The sequence below is a fragment of the Naegleria lovaniensis genome (assembly GCF_003324165.1).
Source record: "Naegleria lovaniensis strain ATCC 30569 chromosome Unknown tig012, whole genome shotgun sequence".
In the NCBI taxonomy this organism is placed as follows: Eukaryota; Heterolobosea; class Eutetramitea; order Acrasida; family Naegleriidae; genus Naegleria; species Naegleria lovaniensis.
The window spans coordinates 496,603-512,401 of NW_025407834.1; the positions used below are offsets into that span (position 1 = coordinate 496,603).

Genomic DNA, 15,799 nt, shown 5'->3' on the forward strand with positions numbered 1-15,799 from the left:
ATTTACCTCAAGTTAGCAAATGTTTTTAACATCTACAGCTGGAACTTGAGTAGAGTTTCTATCTTTGTTTGTTGCATCCACTGAACCCTTATCAATCACATATTTTTGGAAGAATTGCTGAACTTCTTTCATTGGAGCATTGATTCCAATAAGCAATGAAACAAAAATTAAAATTCCAAAATTCGCCAAAGTCAAGTATACAAAACCAAAGAAAACGTTGATAACGTAAAACGAAATGCAAAGAAAACCAAATGACTCCATCAAAATAGCTATGGACAGACCAGCATGCATCAATCTGGTCTTTCTCAATGTTGTTTGCTTGAAATGAAGGGTAGCCGCTTGTTCTCTACTCACAAATTCTTCGTTACCCTTCATCATTTGTTTGAGTTTAACCATACTCTTTGAAAGAGAAGATTCTAATTTGTAACTAATAATATTAAGAAGAATGGAGAACACAAGAGTTGAGGAAAAGAACAACACACCAGCTGCTACTAGTAGCGCAATTTCCAAAGGTATGTACACAGCAAAATCGATCAAAACTCCTTGAAGATTAATAGCTCCCATAATAATGTTGTAAAGAGTATGACTGACAAAGAAAATATTAATTATCACAATGGTGGCAATGTTTGCAAATTTGAAGCACTTGTATCCAATTGAGGATATTGCCATAGTATCGCGGCATATTTGTAAGCTATGTTATTGTCAGAACTAACAAATGGAAAAGAAAAAAGATAACCTACAATACAGAACAAAGAAAATACATGATCCATAATTGCCAAAGCACCAAAAAGTTGATGACGCAGCGATGAGCCACCGCAACGCCAGTGGTGAGATAATTTTGTTTTCCATCAGTTGTTCGATTGAGCTCGTATCCACTTGCTTCATTGTGGATTCTCAATGCAAGGTCAAGGATGACATCTGCTTGCAAGATAAACAGCATGACAAATAAAACATGTTGATTACGTTTCATTTCCTTAAATTTGTATACGTAAACAACAACGGATAGCACCACCAGAATTAATTCTATTGGTATATATGGTGCGGTTGTAGAGAAATTGAGAATATGATACAATTCCATAGGTGTTAAGGGATGAGGAACGAATGAAGTCGCATTGGTCTTATTGGATGCATCTTGCATCATGTTATGGATTTCTGGAAGTGGATGAATGTTGGCCATGGTTTCGGTTATGAGATGTTTTGTTTTCGATGTCAAAGGCGCAAATTGAAAGGAAGGTGTATTGGAGAGAACAGGTGGAGATATCGAGTTATTGGACGGGAGATATTTTCCATTCAAAGGCGCAATCTCTTATCGAACCTACGTTGATGCTATCCTTCCTTGTTTCTTTGACAAAGCTCTAGAATTCGCAACAAGACACCATCTCGAAACCTTTTACGTTACGTTGTAAACTATTGTCTCGGGTTGACTATTATTTTTTTAAAAATTGTTTGAAAAAAAATACGCCAAAAGTACGTTGATTGTCCTCACTCTCTTTCTCACCTTTTTGCAATATTTTTTATTACAGAACATCACTCTGAACATGTTCACTTCGCTCAGAAAAGTCAAGAAGGCAAAAGACCAAGAAGTCTCTGACCTTGAAAAGCAAGTTGCTCAAGCCATTTTCGATTTGGAAGTCTACTCAAAGGATTTGAAGGCTGATCTTCAACCTCTTGTCTTCTCCAGCGCTCAAGAAGTTGCTGTTGGTAAGGAGAAGCAAGCCCTCATCATCTTTGTTCCAGTCCGTCAAATCAAGGAATGGAGAAAGGTTCACGGAAAGGTTGTCAGAGAATTGGAGAAGAAATTCAACGGAAAGCACGTCTTGATTGTTGGTCAAAGAAAGGCCCTCTCCAAGCCATCCGATCCAACTAAAGTTCACAGACCAAGAGCTCGTTCTTTGCAACAAGTCCAAGAAAGATTCATGGAAGATGTTTGCTATCCAGTCGAAATTGTTGGTAAGAGAACTAGAACCAGAGTTGATGGTTCCAAGCTCGTCAAGCTTTTCCTCGAAAACAAGGATAAGACCAACTTTGATCATAAAATTAAGACTTTCAACAAGGTCTGCAAGAGATTGACTGGTAAGAAGGTGTCCTATGAATTTGCCAACCTTTAAATGTTCAGCATTTGATCCAAACATATAATAAATATATAAAATTCTTAAATTTCATCTGTAAATCATTTGGACTTGCTAAGTGAAAGAAGTTTTTCTCAGTTTCGACACGATTCAAAAGTTGAGTTGAAGCACAAAAAAATGAGTGAAGTCAAAACTCTGTACGATTCATCAACTAGAGGCCATACCTCATCTTCTCTCACCAAAGAAATTTGTATCACGTCCACTCACACCGAAGATGCAACATGCCACATTTGGGATTTAAAATCAGGACAAGTTTTGAATTCTCTCAAAAGAATTCGGACCAATCATGGATGCGTTACGTTCATTCCCGAGCATTTGTATCTCATCGCGTCTCAATCAGATAAGGGAAGAATATTTATTTATGATATTAGAAGAGAACAACCACTGTTTGAATGTCCAGTAGCAGAAAAAATTACAAGCCTTGTTTCACATGGAGTCTATTGTTTTGGAGGTGGAGAGAATGGTACTGTTTATATTTGGAATATTCTGACAGGAAAATTATTGAAAATATTTAATGCACATTTGAAATCTATTACTGCCATGGACGTCAATAGCGATTTTTTAGTCACTGGATCCATTGATACTTTGATTCAAGTTTGGAATTTAGCAGAGTATGTTTTAAATTATTGAACAACATTGATTTGAACACAATTTTATATTTCTAAATAGCTTGCTTGATATAAGAAGTGAGGGAGAGCGACAACAATCTCCAATATATTCTCTTTCTAGCCATGCCTTATCGATTACGAGCATTCAATTGTCAAAGAGTAGTCATACCAAATTGATTACCACAAGTTTGGATAGAACCTGTAAAGTTTGGGACTTGTCTTCTGGCATCGAAGTTTGCTCTATTGTTTACCCTTCTAGTGTTCAATGTGGAGCATTGAGTGTTAATGAACAAGAGTTATTTGTTGGCTGCTCCAATGGATGTGTTTATCAAATGTCTCTTTATCCACACAAACCTCAATATATGGATGAGAATGAAGTGGACGATGAGAATAATTTTGAAGATTTTGACCCATTGTTGAGTGGAGGAAAAATGGTGGTCAGTGAATTGGGATCATCATCGAGTGGAACAAAAACTCTAACTCTTGAAAATGATACATCGAGTGATCATTCTGTGAGTAGAGGATCCAAGTATTCATGTTACACGTTTAAAGCACATAGGTAAGTGAATCAATGGAATGTTTTGATACTGATTAATAATATTATTATTGATTTTTCACAATTTATTTAGTAACTCGGTCACTACATTAAATTTATCTAAGGATGGTCTGATTTTAGTTTCTGGATCCAAGGATGGAAAATTAATTTCATGGGATGTTAGGTCACGACAACCACTGATCACTTTCAAGAAACACTCAATTTCTGCAGATAATGAGATTACCAATTGCATTATTGATACCATTAACTTGACTCAATTTTCTACGTTTCATAACAATGAAAATATTAAGCAAGAACAAAAACAAGTGAGAAATACTTCTACACTTGCTGTGAAACCTTTCAAAAAGTTTATTGAGACTCAACAGAGCTTGTTGGAGGTTAACATGGTGTCTGATAATTGGAATTGCCTTTATTCACATCCTGACTTTGATTTATCCCTACAACATCATTTTGCCTCTCCGATCACTGCGTTACCCTCATCCATTGCTCACCAGTCCATTCATTTAGTGAATTACAAGCCAAAGAAAGTTTCCAATGGAGTTCAAAAGAAGGATTCTGGTTATGCCAAGAAAGTTTTACAACTCACGAAAAGGCTGACCGATATGGAACAACTCTATAATCAACAAAAATCTCTGAATGAACAACTCACCGAGCTACTTGAGGAAAAATCCAAAGATGTAAAGACAGAGTCTAACAACACCATTTCCAAAGTAGCTCCTCAAAAAAGTGGAAAAGGCTTCTTCCATAGAAAATTCCAATAAAAACCAATGTCCAGTAATTAATGCTTAATTAAGGCTTTTTAACAACTTTGGTTTTGAAATCAATGATAAAAAAATTTGGGTTTGTCAAAGGAGCCATAATATTCCAAAGGCTCAAATTCATCGTCGTAAATGTCATTGTCATTGACTGTGTTAGATGCAGATTTCTGTCCTAAGATCTTTCTCAAGTGTTTAAAAAACATATTTCGTTGTTCATTGTGCTTTCGATCAGGTGGAATGTTATATCCCTGTAATAAGGAACGGAAAACTATATTGTTTGGCCTTACAAACAAATTTAACTGTAAGGGTTGAGCCTTAGTTTTTGAGAGTTGGCTGCAAACGGAGTGTTGTTCAATCGTTGAATCACCATGTTGAACACATCAACGAAATAACAACAATTTGTTTGATTTTTCATTTGGCGATTGGCAATAGCAATCAAATATTTCGGTATGTTCAATGTTGAGTTTTCACGGATAGGTGTGCTTATTACTGTTGTTGTGATGATATCCATTTTGAATAATTCGTAAATAATTTCCAGTGACACTTTGCGTGACACCAACGTTACGAACATGTAGGCCAATAACTTGGGTGATGAAGTTCGAATATCATGAGCATACTCTCGAATGATCCGAATACGTGCATGATCGAATTCAAAGTTCGACCATCTTAACAATAGTGCAAGCGAACAATTATTGGGAATCCACTCGTGCATCAATATTTGTTTTGTATCCCGTGATAGGTCTTACATTCTTCCAAGAAGAGAAAAATCACCTTTTCCAAAGCATTTGCGAATGGTGTGGTATTAAATTGGTTTAGGTACGCCACATAACAAATACTTGAGAACGTATCTGAGTTCAAGTATGGTCTCGTGCTATCATAGCTAGTTTTGAGAGTAAATGTGCGAGTGTTAAACATAATTTCATGTCTCTCTTTCGTTGGCATGTGTGTTAAAAAGTAATAAACATGTTCTAAGGTTTCAGAAAATTTTAAACTCATCTTGCGATGAGCCATAAATGTAATGCGACGAATTTTCCGAGTACCACTTTGTATCAAACTTTCAAGATTGGAAATGGCTTGAGATTTGTAATATTCACTGTTCACTCCATTCCATATCGATTTCCATTTGAGTTTTCTTTGAGATCCAGATTTAAATTTTAGAGGAAACAATTTGTGAACATGATCATTGTTAGTTGTTTCATCATCTTGCTCCACTTGTTTTGGATCAAAATTGTCGTCAGAGGGTGGATCTTGTTGCAGTAGTGCTGGTTTTAATTTGAGAGGAAGTTTACCAGAAAATGATTCGATCCATGCTTGTTGAATATCTTCAAGTTTTTCTAGATACAAATCAGGAAACAAGTTCATGACTCGTTGAGCTTTCTTTTTCAAACAAGAACGTAGTTGAGACATGGATTTTGGATGACAAGTAAAACTCTTCTTTGGTGTGCGTGGTAGAGTATGAGCAATGATGAATTCATCATAATAATCTCTATTCGCTATAATTCGTCCGTTAATTTCTACAATACAACTCTCCAATTCCCGTTTCATGATCCATTTTGATAAATATCGATAGAGTAATTCATTTTCATCATTGAGAAATTGATAAGCCAACTGACAATTCAATTTCAAAATAATTTTCTTCGCTTGATCAAATTCCAAATATTCAAAAATGTGAAACCAAATCTCGGAAGGAAGATGTTGCACCAGATCAGTATCGCTCGTCTCGTTTGGTTTCAGCCATTCATACTTGCTGGTTGCCATTTTTTTTTGCAAGTCAGAATTTAGAGAACTATTGAGAGAAAGCTTTTGGAAATAATTACAACAAGCTTCCGTCAATCCAGAACAAAAATCTCGAATTTACTATCATTTCCTATCCTTGCCTTTCACATCATATTGAAATTAAGAGAAGGTTCAGTGATATAAAAATTTAGGTTTGTTAAAAGATCCATAATGTTCCAAAGGTTCCAATTCATCTAGCTCTCGTGCTTTTTTGTCAGTAGACCCCAAAATAGTTCTCAATTGTTTGAAAAAGGTATTTCTTTCGTCATAGTCTTTTTCATCGGGTGGAATTTTAAAATCGTGTAATAAGGCATTCAACTTGTTGTTTTTTGGATGTTCCAACCTTGAAAGTGTGGGTGAGTTCACAGTCTTTGAGAATTGCATTGGGAATGGAGAATGGTTCAAACATCGAATCATCATGTTAAAAACTTGTGAAAAATAAAAACGGTCATGTGTGTCAAAGATTTGTTGCTGTGCAATAATGATCAAATACTTGGGTACATTCAAATCAGAGGTTGAACAAATAGAGTCAATACTTAATGTTTTTGATTCATAATCCCCATTCTGAACCATTCGTAAAGAATTTCGAGTGATACTTTTCGTGACACACATTGTACAAACATGTATGCCAATAATTGAGGTGAACATGTTCGAATCTCACGTGCATACTCTCTGAGTATACGAATAAGCACAGGTTCAAAGTCAACATGACGTATTCTCAACAGTAATGAAAGTGAACAATTATTTGGAATCCATTCGTGCATTAACAATTGTTTGGTTGATCCATTAAATTCTCTGCACTCTTTCAAAAAGAAAAAAATTAACTTTTCCAAAGTGGGAATGAAATTGGATGGTGTTGTGGATGTTCTTGATTTGAGACGATAAGCCACGTAACAAATGCTTGAGAACACGTTCGAATCGAATTCTTTTTTCACCGTATGCTTTGAGGACCTAAGAAGTGCTTGAAATTTTAACTTTTCAAACATTATTTCATGTCTCTCTTTCGTTGTCACTCTCGGTAAAAAGTAATAAATATTTTCCAAAGTGGTTGAGAGCATTGAAAATAACTGGTCCCATGTTGTATACCATATTCGATACTGAGGTTGTCGACCACATCTCACAAACAGTTCAATATTTGTAATAGCTTGAGATTTGTAATATTCTGGATGTATTCCATTCCATATCGATTTCCATTTTGGTATTCGTTTGTTCGATGATGCAAATTTTAGAGGATGGAGTGTAATTGAATTGGGTATATCTCTATCCTTCTCACCATCAGTGTTGTTCTCTTCATTCTGATGATCCATTTCATCCTCATGTTGTGATGGTTTGTCCAATTTCCAAAGTTGTGAAAATGGAACACTGCCAGAACGTGATTCCATGAATGCACGTTGAATATCTTCAAGTTTTTCTTGATACAAATCAGGAAATAAATTCATGACTCGTTGAGTTGTCTTTTTCAAATAGGAACGTAGTTGAGACATGGATTTTGGATGACAAGAAAAGCTCTTTTTTTGTGTCATGTTGTTGTTGCCATAGTTGCTGGTTTTAATAGCCCTACAATTATAATTCATGCCAATTCTTCGATTAATTTCATCAATGCTGCTCTCCAATTCCCGTTTCATGATCCATTTTGATAAATATCGATAGAGTAATTCATTTTCATCATTGAGAAATTGATAAGCCAACTGACAATTAATTTCAAAATAATTTTCTTCGCTTGATCAAATTCAAATATTCAAAGATGTGAAACCAAATCTCTGAAGGAAGATTTTGGAGTATACGACTCGTTTTCATCAATGTTCTGTATCAACACAATTTTTTTATCGATCACTTTTAATTTTAGAACAGGAACTCAAATCTCTTGTTCATTTCATCACAACACGTGTTTACATGGAACGTGACAGGCGTGAGTCACCAATTAAAGAGTCAAGTAAAAACGCAGACACATGGAAAAGTATTCCGATTCCCATTCCTCAAGTTCCAGAATTTCAAGCTCTGTCATTAATTCTCTTGCAATCAAAAGATCATTCATTCCACTCCCAATATATCCTCGTTCTTTCTTACAAATGGCCATCGAGTAGAATGCCGTTGCCATATTGGCCTTGACATTGTCTGGTGTTTCTTCAGGCGTTGGATATTCTTCATAAATTCCATCCAAATAGATGGACAAATCAATAATGGCTAAATCATACTTTTTCCAATCCGCTAAACTCATTCCTCTATTTCGAAAGGTATCAAGAAGGTCAGATTTGTCTTTTCCAACCTTGTGAAACAATTCAATACATTTGGTGTACCACAATACTGCATTCGAATGATCTTCCTTAAAAGAATATGCAAATCCAAGGTTGTGTGAATATGAATGTTGAGAGGCATCGAGTAGATAGGCTCTGTGAAAATCAGCAATGGCTTCATCATAGCGTTCTAATGAAATGAACGTAAACGCTCGATTGTTGAGAATAAAGGCCTCTTCTTTTCGCCAGCTCATGAGTTCACTTGATCGTAACAAATTACAAGCTTCAAACTCTGTTTCAGGTATTTCTTGAGGATTTAAAAATTCTTGTGGATATACATCATGTCGTGGAATGATATATTTTGACATTAATGTGTTATAGACTTCAAGAGATTGAGTGAATTTTCCCATGAGCTTGAGTTGAAGGGCCTTGTTATTGTAGAGAGTTGTGAGATTAGTATCTTCGTGACTGTCATTGGTGCAAATACAAGAGAATGGATTTTTCATACATTCAATTTCAAATCGTTCGCTCAACCAACTATGTTTGTCAAAATGTTCTTCGTTAAGCCGTTCATGCAATGCAATGGAATGATCCAACACTCGTATTCGTTCATGATAATTTACAATATCTCTCAAGTAAATACTATATGAAGTCGTGTTTCTGTAACTGGGAAAGAGTTGAAAAGCATATTTCACACATGAATGTGCAAGCTGGTGGTATGAGTTTCGTTCGTTGGTAGAATTACATGTGCTGGCATAGGACCAAAACAGACTTGCACATGTAGCAATGATGTTCTCAATAAATAGATGTGATGAGAGTTTCAGTTTGTGTTCACATCACAGGAGGAAAGTTGTAAATTTCTGTACTTGTTTGCAAAATTGCAATAATTTTCCTCTCCACCATATTTCAGTAAATGTGTTTTGTAGAGCGAAAAACATTGCTTGATGTCTTTTCTAGCCATTTCATAAATTAATTTGACAGACAGAGATGATAATTTCCTCTTTTTGTTATATGATTCATCATCCATGCCATTTGCAAAAGCCATTGCTTCGAGTGTTTCACTTGAAAATTTCATATCCATGTCTCCAAGTATAAAGATTAAATCATATAAGCAGGATACCCTATTTTCAAGAGCTTGAATTTTCTTGAGTGACAATAGAAATGTGTCCTCAATGTGATTCTCTAAATTTTGTAACACGTAAGTAATGTCACTGACTGCTGACATTCCTAATTTCAGGTCGTCATTATTTGTATTTTTTGTAGAGGTTTTGTAAAGAGCTCGAGCTCGTTTCCAATAACACATACAATGCTCCTTGCAACAGGAAAATCGACCAGTGGTTTCATCAAAATCAGACTCTTCAAAACTGATTCCATATCTGTCATCCATATATTCAATATATTCTAATTGATCTTTCTCATCATCTGTAAATTTACTTTGCCAATTTTCCTTATTTTCTAGATACTTTTTTCTTATAGCTGCCAATTCCTTAAAGAATTTGTGTTTAACTCTGTCACAGGTAGTAATAAATTCTTGTGTAAACGATTTCATTTTAACGTCATTGCTGACTTGAAATAATTCACGAGTATTTACAAGTTTTTCCAATTCTATTAAAAATTGAGAAGGTATATATTGTGATTCGTCTTCATTTTCTATAAATTCCAAATGAACCAATTCGGAGAGTAATTTTTCATTCCATGGAGGAAGTGGTTCTCGTTTTTTTCTTTTCCTAATTTCATTATTAATTTCATTCATCACATTGTAGGTCTCTTGTTGGTCGGAATGATTTTCACTACTGCAATCATCATCCATATCATCATACCCGCTCGAATTCAATGAACTATGTTCCTGTTCATCTGCATCACCACTGTCATCATCTTGTTGAGGAGATTGACGAGAGAACGAGATTCTCCTCCTCCAAATGGTATTGTTGCTCTTCATTCAACTGAGATGCATGCTGTGTTTGCAGTGAAGACATTTTTTGAGTATAAAAATTCAGAGCGAACACAGAAGCGGTGGAAAAACCGATTCCCAATTCTCAAATAGAACGAACGCACCCAGAAAAACAAATTTTGGAATTTTGCTTTGAGTGAGGAGCGAATATTTATTCATTTCACCTTAAACCTTATTCTTGAGATTTCTTTCACTTTCCCAATAATTCTTTGCTCTCTCATTGCTCAAAACATGTTCTCTCAACTTGGGGAGTTGTGGAGCAATACTGACCACATCAATCTTGAGACTATTTTCCACAATATGAGCAAGTTCAAAGAAATACAAGTCAGCCCAATTGAGCTTACCAGTCAAATATCCTCCATTCTTTTCCAAGAAGGTATTCAATGCGCCAAAGATGTTCTTCAAGGTTCCTTCAGCAAAAGTCTTGGTCTCTTCAGCCTTCTTTTCCTCTGGAGTTCTGAATGCCACTCGAACAAATCCTTGGAAGATGTCTTCCAAAGCTGAAACGAATTCTTCAGTTAAAAGTGCTTCTTTTCTATCGGTTGGATAGAGACCACCCTCTTGAGCCAAGTATCTTGCAATGGCAATGGTTTGATACAATTTTTCTTGATCATCAATCTTGAGATAGGGAAGTTGTCCGTATCGGGTTTGTGGCTTGTGTGCTGGCCATTCCTCTTTTCCAGAGATGCCAACAAATTTGTATGGGATATTAGCAACCTCTGCAATCAATTTCAAGTAATCCTGTGGGAGTGAAGGAATGCATTAATCCGAATGAATACAGTATGATCGGAATCGTCATATTCAACCGTGTGAAAAAAGATGTGAACTACTTACAGCTCTTCCTTGTGAGTTGAAGTAAACAATTTCGTAGACCATTGTGTTTGGATTGTTGTGGAATTTGTTTTGTTGTTGTGTGAATGTAAAAATCGGAAAATGTAATCTCAATTTATTGCTGCAACAATCAATGCTATTAAAACGCACTCACCAGTTTGTACGTACGCCCTTGGGTTCGAAAGTGGTACCAACCAATCATAATGCTGTGTGGTCTAGATATTGTAAACTAATACAAAATTAAGAAGGTACGTGGTATGTCGAGCAGGCTGTCGAAGTTTTGTTCTTGTGTTTGCAGGAGGTTTTTACTGTAAAGGACTTTGAGGGAAAACACCGCCTCTGTGATCCTCAACACTATCTACGTGTGAAAACAATACTGTTTGCAGTACATCAATGTGGAACATTTAATATCACTGATCAATGTGGATTTCATCGCAAGGGTTGTATGTCACCGTCGATCGCCTCTCGAACTATATATTTCATACCTCATCACACACAACAAACGAATACCGTTTGTTCCATATTGTTGCAAATTCCAAGTTGACAATACAACAAAGATGGCACAATATTATGTTACTGACTGCCGTTGCCATTTACAAAACACAAGGGACAAAGGTCTCTGCTGGAGCTATACTGAACTATCACTCTTGATTTTGTCTTTGAGTTTGAAATTTTGGATCAGAGTAAAATTGTAAATGCCAACGGCAGCCAGTGTCCCTCAACAAAAACAAGTAGCTTTTGCTGGGCGACCGACAAAACACTGATGTAACAAAAACACTGAGACGTAGACCGAACGAACTAAATAAAGGAATGTTACACTGGCGAAGTGGTAGATGGGAACGCCAGAGAAGTCTTCCATAGCTGAGAGTTGAGAATGTAAATTTAGGGTAGCAGAATAGCAAACCTCATTGGTAGATCAGTCTAAATGTTGGAATCAACAACATCAGTTCTTTGAGCACATCGAAGTTTGGCACTTCTACTTCTCACATTAGTTTCAATCTCCTCTTCGTCAGGGGTTACTAATTTCTTTGTGACCTTCTTAAAGTACGTATTGTTTTCCTTAATAAACTCTTTTGCAATTCGATCTTCAAGTGAATGATAGCTCACTACGACCAGCCTTCCAGTACCGAGTTTTAATACATCTCGTGTAGCGTCTAAAGCAGTAGCTAGAGCACCCAATTCATCATTTACGTATATTCTAATAGCTTGAAATGTTTTTGTAGCGGGATGAATTTTTTTCTTTTTTCGATCCTTAAATGGTGTAATGCTTTCAATAAGGTTTGCCAACTCTAGAGTCGTGTCAAATGGTTTTACATTGTTTCTGTAATGAACAATAGATTTTGCAATTTTAGATGCATTTTCCTCTTCACCAAATTTTGCAATGATCATTCTCAAGTCCAATTCCGACATGTTATTGAGGACCTCTCGAGCTGTTGGGCAGTTCTCATCGGATGGATTCATTCTCATGTCTTTTTCATGACGATAATGAGCATACGGTATGATTAAATGTGTGAGAAATATTACATTTCATACTCACCTAGCGGGCCATCCCTTAAAAAAGAAAAACCTCTGTGGCCATAATCCAATTGCATTGAAGACACACCTAAATCAAATACTATTCCGTCAATCACATGTGAACCAATTGGTTTCTGTTTGACATCTAACTTTGGCAATATCGTCTCTGTTACTAGTTGTTTCAAATTTCTAAAATTTACTCCGTACACTTCAAGTCGATCTTTCCCAAATTTATCGTGAATTAATTTTTCATGTTGTTGAATAATAGGGTTGCTGTAATAATCTGTGTCAATTCCAATGACTTTAGAGTTCGGATACATTTTCAAAATTTCTGTCGTATAGCCACCAGCTCCAAATGTGGCATCAATAAATATAAATTGTTCCTCATGATCATTCTTTTTGATACAAGTTGATTTCTTGCTTGGTCCGATTTTTGCATGCTTGTTACTACGTTGAGTCATTTCCGAGTGGTTGATTTTAGCTCTGAAGGTCTTAATAATTCACAACATTGTTTTACAAGTACGGGAACATGGTTTTCATATTCTGTGGAAGAGTCTGTGTGGAGTTGTTGTGTAGTTGTTAAATTGTTTTTTGTATTTGTATGTATTCTTGAAGTTGAGAAAAACTTTTTACTCGTAATTATTGAAATAGCACTTTCATGAGAATAATTTCCAACACTAATTATTGAAGCTGCTTTAACATTGGAATATTTATGATCGCAAATACAAAAACCTCGTCCGACAAATCGAAACATTTTTTAAAGATTGAAAAAATTAATAATTGTTTGAATTATTAAAAAAATACTCTAAACATTGCCACATCAATGTCCCGTGTCGTCCACACCAAAACCACCACTCAACAAACGAAACAAAATCAAGATAAAAAACAAACTCCGAAAACAACCAATCAACAACCGAATAACAGCAACAGCAATAATCAACAACCCGTCAAAAAAGACAAATTTCCAGGACAAGGTCGGAAATTGGGAGACTGAGACGATAACCAAAATGGAATGATCTAGACCAATTTCTTGATGCAGATTCTATCAGCAGGATGACTCTGATTTCCCATTTCCCAAGTATACGAAACTGCAAATGCTAAATAATTACCTGTGCAGTTGAATGAAATTGCAGCAATGCTTGTTTCAAATGGGCTTGTACTATTCAACTTCTTCTTGTTAATTCTGTCCCAGAGTGCGATTGTGCCATCACATCCACCTGTAGCAAATATTTCATACTTTGGATGTGCCGCAATAGTATTTATGGGATATAGAGTTTCTACTTGTTGAGAGGTCTTTGTTCTATGACATTTGAAAGCATAATTATTTTGCATATCCCCTTGTTGAATATGTTTGACTGCAATTCTACCTTCTAAAGATCCTATAGCAAATGTGTTACTATCTCTGAAACACTTGATACATCTTGTTTGATGTTTGAGCCCTGTATTTTGTCGTGTTGTGATTTTAAGAGGAGATCGTTGTGGATCTTGTCTTAAGGTAACAATAAACACTAATAAATCTTGTGTTCCAACCAACAGTTTTGTTCCATCTGGAGTAATATCCATACAGTACACTTTCTTTTCTAAATCAAGAGTTTGTAAACAAGCATTATTAGAAATGTCCCATAATTTCAGTGTGTTGTCCCAGCTTCCTGTAATCACCCAATTAGGTTGATTTGGAACCACAGAAATACACTTGATGGCAGATTTATGAAAATCTGAGACTTGTCCAACGAATGATTTATCACCAGTTTTCAAATTATATTTCATTAATTTGCCATCCAAATCTCCGCTAAAGCAATATTGATCATTCACAGAAAAGCATCCCGAGAGAACACTTTTTGAGTGTTCATATTTCGAGACGATTGTGTTCAGAGTGACATTGTAGACGCGAACAGAGTTATCCCAACTAGTGACTAGCAAGAGGTCAGCATTGTGTGATGAAAAGTTTAATGATGATATTCCGTCCTTGGGAGGGTCCTTTAAATCAAAGTGGTCCGTGGAATATTTAGGATTGATAATGGTAGAACTCATTGGCTAGGCTAAGATGTGCGTTTTTCAATTTTTGTTTTTTTTTGTTTTCAAAATTTGAATGGCGCCAAAGCCTGTCGCCCAATTCAACCAAGCCTTGTTAAAAACAAATTTTAATAAATCTTGAAGTTATTCTTGTCGCATATAGTTCGTTCCAAGCTCGAGAAACTATTTGCTAGCTGGTTTAGGCTTGCTAGATTCATAACTGAAGGCAAATACACCTGCAAAGCTTAAAAAGACGCCAATCCAACCAAAGGCAGTGAAGGTTACACCAAAGAATAAAAAGCTGACTAGAAGTGTCAATAATTTGTAAGAGGCATTAGCAATAGAAATGGAAGTATTTGAAACAAGTTTAAGAAGGAAGAAGTAAGCAAGTCCAATAGAGAATCCGAAACATGATGTGATCACAAGGGAAAGCCAATCACCAGAATCAAATGACTCAAACATGGCATAAACATCATCTAAATTTTCCTTCATCAAGGAAATGCATATTAGCATGGGAATTGAGAGGAAATTTCTTGCAAAATTCATTCCTGTTGGAGTTTGGTTTGGAAGCCAATTGTTTAAAAGCCTCTTTTCGGCAATAGGAATTATCACAGAACAGGCAGTGTTTAAGATGACCCAATGAAATCCATTCCATTTAAGGGTGACTGGTAATTAAATGTTTTTGTATCAGACGACATAAAACACGTCAAATACTTACAATCTGTAAAGCTATAAAACACGCTTCCAATAAACACTGAAAGTAATGATAATCGAATTACATTGTTAGTTTGATATCCGAAAAATAAGGTTTCGATAAGGGCTGTTAATAAGGGAACCAAATTTCTGGTGACTGTTACCAACGGAACGCTGACAATTCTTAAACCCTCAAGAGAAGTCCAAGTCAATAAAACAAAGAAAAAGCTGGTGGGTAGCAAATATACCATTTCTTTCATGTTAGGCATTTTGAACGGTAAGATGCTATCCAGTCGAATAAAACAAACAAAAATACACTGAAAATATTCTGTAAAGTAATAATCACAAGTGGAGAGGTAAACTTCATGGACAAGTACTTGTTAGCAAGCGTGAGGGTGATAGAAGAAAGGCCTTGAACTCCAATCCAAAACCAGGCCTTTGAAAATACTGAATCTGATTTAACCAGAGTGAGATAACCTTTAAAGCTACCTCTATTTGCAGAGATCCATTCGTTCATTTCTGTTTGGTCTTCAATTTTGGTTGTGTTCATGAGCAATGAATAATGGATAGACTCGCTAGATGGAATTTTGAATTTTTCCATGGATGCAATTTTTAAAGCTTCAATTGTTTTAAAGGATCCTGATGACTCTAAATCTAGCATCACGGATTGACCTAGAAGTGTTTTAATTTCAATTGTGTTTGGAAAGGATGAAGTACTTGTATTATCCGCCATGT

At 35.8% G+C, this 15,799-nt stretch overlaps 10 protein-coding genes across 10 annotated transcripts; 2 read left to right on the forward strand and 8 right to left on the reverse strand.

The window, feature by feature from the left end:
- Nucleotides 1–12: 12 nt before the first annotated feature.
- On the reverse strand, nt 13–1,177 carry C9374_001352 (uncharacterized protein; the record flags this gene model as incomplete). Its single annotated transcript, XM_044689403.1, has 2 exons — nt 13–691; nt 741–1,177. The coding sequence occupies 2 exons, from the start codon at nt 1,175–1,177 to the stop codon at nt 13–15; spliced, it is 1,116 nt and encodes a 371-aa protein (XP_044551750.1).
- A 361-nt stretch (nt 1,178–1,538) lies between these two features.
- On the forward strand, nt 1,539–2,108 carry C9374_001353 (uncharacterized protein; the record flags this gene model as incomplete). Its single annotated transcript, XM_044689414.1, has 1 exon — nt 1,539–2,108. One exon carries the CDS (start codon nt 1,539–1,541, stop codon nt 2,106–2,108), a length of 570 nt encoding a protein of 189 aa, XP_044551751.1.
- Nucleotides 2,109–2,246: 138 nt separating this feature from the next.
- On the forward strand, nt 2,247–4,054 carry C9374_001354 (uncharacterized protein; the record flags this gene model as incomplete). The annotated part of the gene is made up of 3 exons (XM_044689425.1): nt 2,247–2,740; nt 2,799–3,296; nt 3,367–4,054. 3 exons carry the CDS (start codon nt 2,247–2,249, stop codon nt 4,052–4,054), a joined length of 1,680 nt encoding a protein of 559 aa, XP_044551752.1.
- Nucleotides 4,055–4,762: 708 nt separating this feature from the next.
- Nucleotides 4,763–5,809, reverse strand: C9374_001355 (uncharacterized protein; the record flags this gene model as incomplete). Its single annotated transcript, XM_044689436.1, has 1 exon — nt 4,763–5,809. The coding sequence occupies one exon, from the start codon at nt 5,807–5,809 to the stop codon at nt 4,763–4,765; it is 1,047 nt and encodes a 348-aa protein (XP_044551753.1).
- Nucleotides 5,810–5,959: 150 nt separating this feature from the next.
- On the reverse strand, nt 5,960–7,452 carry C9374_001356 (uncharacterized protein; the record flags this gene model as incomplete). Its single annotated transcript, XM_044689447.1, has 2 exons — nt 5,960–6,362; nt 6,449–7,452. The coding sequence occupies 2 exons, from the start codon at nt 7,450–7,452 to the stop codon at nt 5,960–5,962; spliced, it is 1,407 nt and encodes a 468-aa protein (XP_044551754.1).
- Nucleotides 7,453–7,748: 296 nt separating this feature from the next.
- Nucleotides 7,749–10,000, reverse strand: C9374_001357 (uncharacterized protein; the record flags this gene model as incomplete). Its single annotated transcript, XM_044689458.1, has 2 exons — nt 7,749–8,727; nt 8,928–10,000. The coding sequence occupies 2 exons, from the start codon at nt 9,998–10,000 to the stop codon at nt 7,749–7,751; spliced, it is 2,052 nt and encodes a 683-aa protein (XP_044551755.1).
- Nucleotides 10,001–10,177: 177 nt separating this feature from the next.
- Nucleotides 10,178–10,888, reverse strand: C9374_001358 (uncharacterized protein; the record flags this gene model as incomplete). Its single annotated transcript, XM_044689469.1, has 2 exons — nt 10,178–10,753; nt 10,847–10,888. 2 exons carry the CDS (start codon nt 10,886–10,888, stop codon nt 10,178–10,180), a joined length of 618 nt encoding a protein of 205 aa, XP_044551756.1.
- An 876-nt stretch (nt 10,889–11,764) lies between these two features.
- Nucleotides 11,765–12,819, reverse strand: C9374_001359 (uncharacterized protein; the record flags this gene model as incomplete). Its single annotated transcript, XM_044689480.1, has 2 exons — nt 11,765–12,312; nt 12,381–12,819. 2 exons carry the CDS (start codon nt 12,817–12,819, stop codon nt 11,765–11,767), a joined length of 987 nt encoding a protein of 328 aa, XP_044551757.1.
- A 556-nt stretch (nt 12,820–13,375) lies between these two features.
- Nucleotides 13,376–14,389, reverse strand: C9374_001360 (uncharacterized protein; the record flags this gene model as incomplete). Its single annotated transcript, XM_044689492.1, has 1 exon — nt 13,376–14,389. The coding sequence occupies one exon, from the start codon at nt 14,387–14,389 to the stop codon at nt 13,376–13,378; it is 1,014 nt and encodes a 337-aa protein (XP_044551758.1).
- A 165-nt stretch (nt 14,390–14,554) lies between these two features.
- Nucleotides 14,555–15,797, reverse strand: C9374_001361 (uncharacterized protein; the record flags this gene model as incomplete). The annotated part of the gene is made up of 3 exons (XM_044689503.1): nt 14,555–15,036; nt 15,090–15,292; nt 15,373–15,797. The coding sequence occupies 3 exons, from the start codon at nt 15,795–15,797 to the stop codon at nt 14,555–14,557; spliced, it is 1,110 nt and encodes a 369-aa protein (XP_044551759.1).
- Between the last annotated feature and the right edge of the window lie 2 nt (nt 15,798–15,799).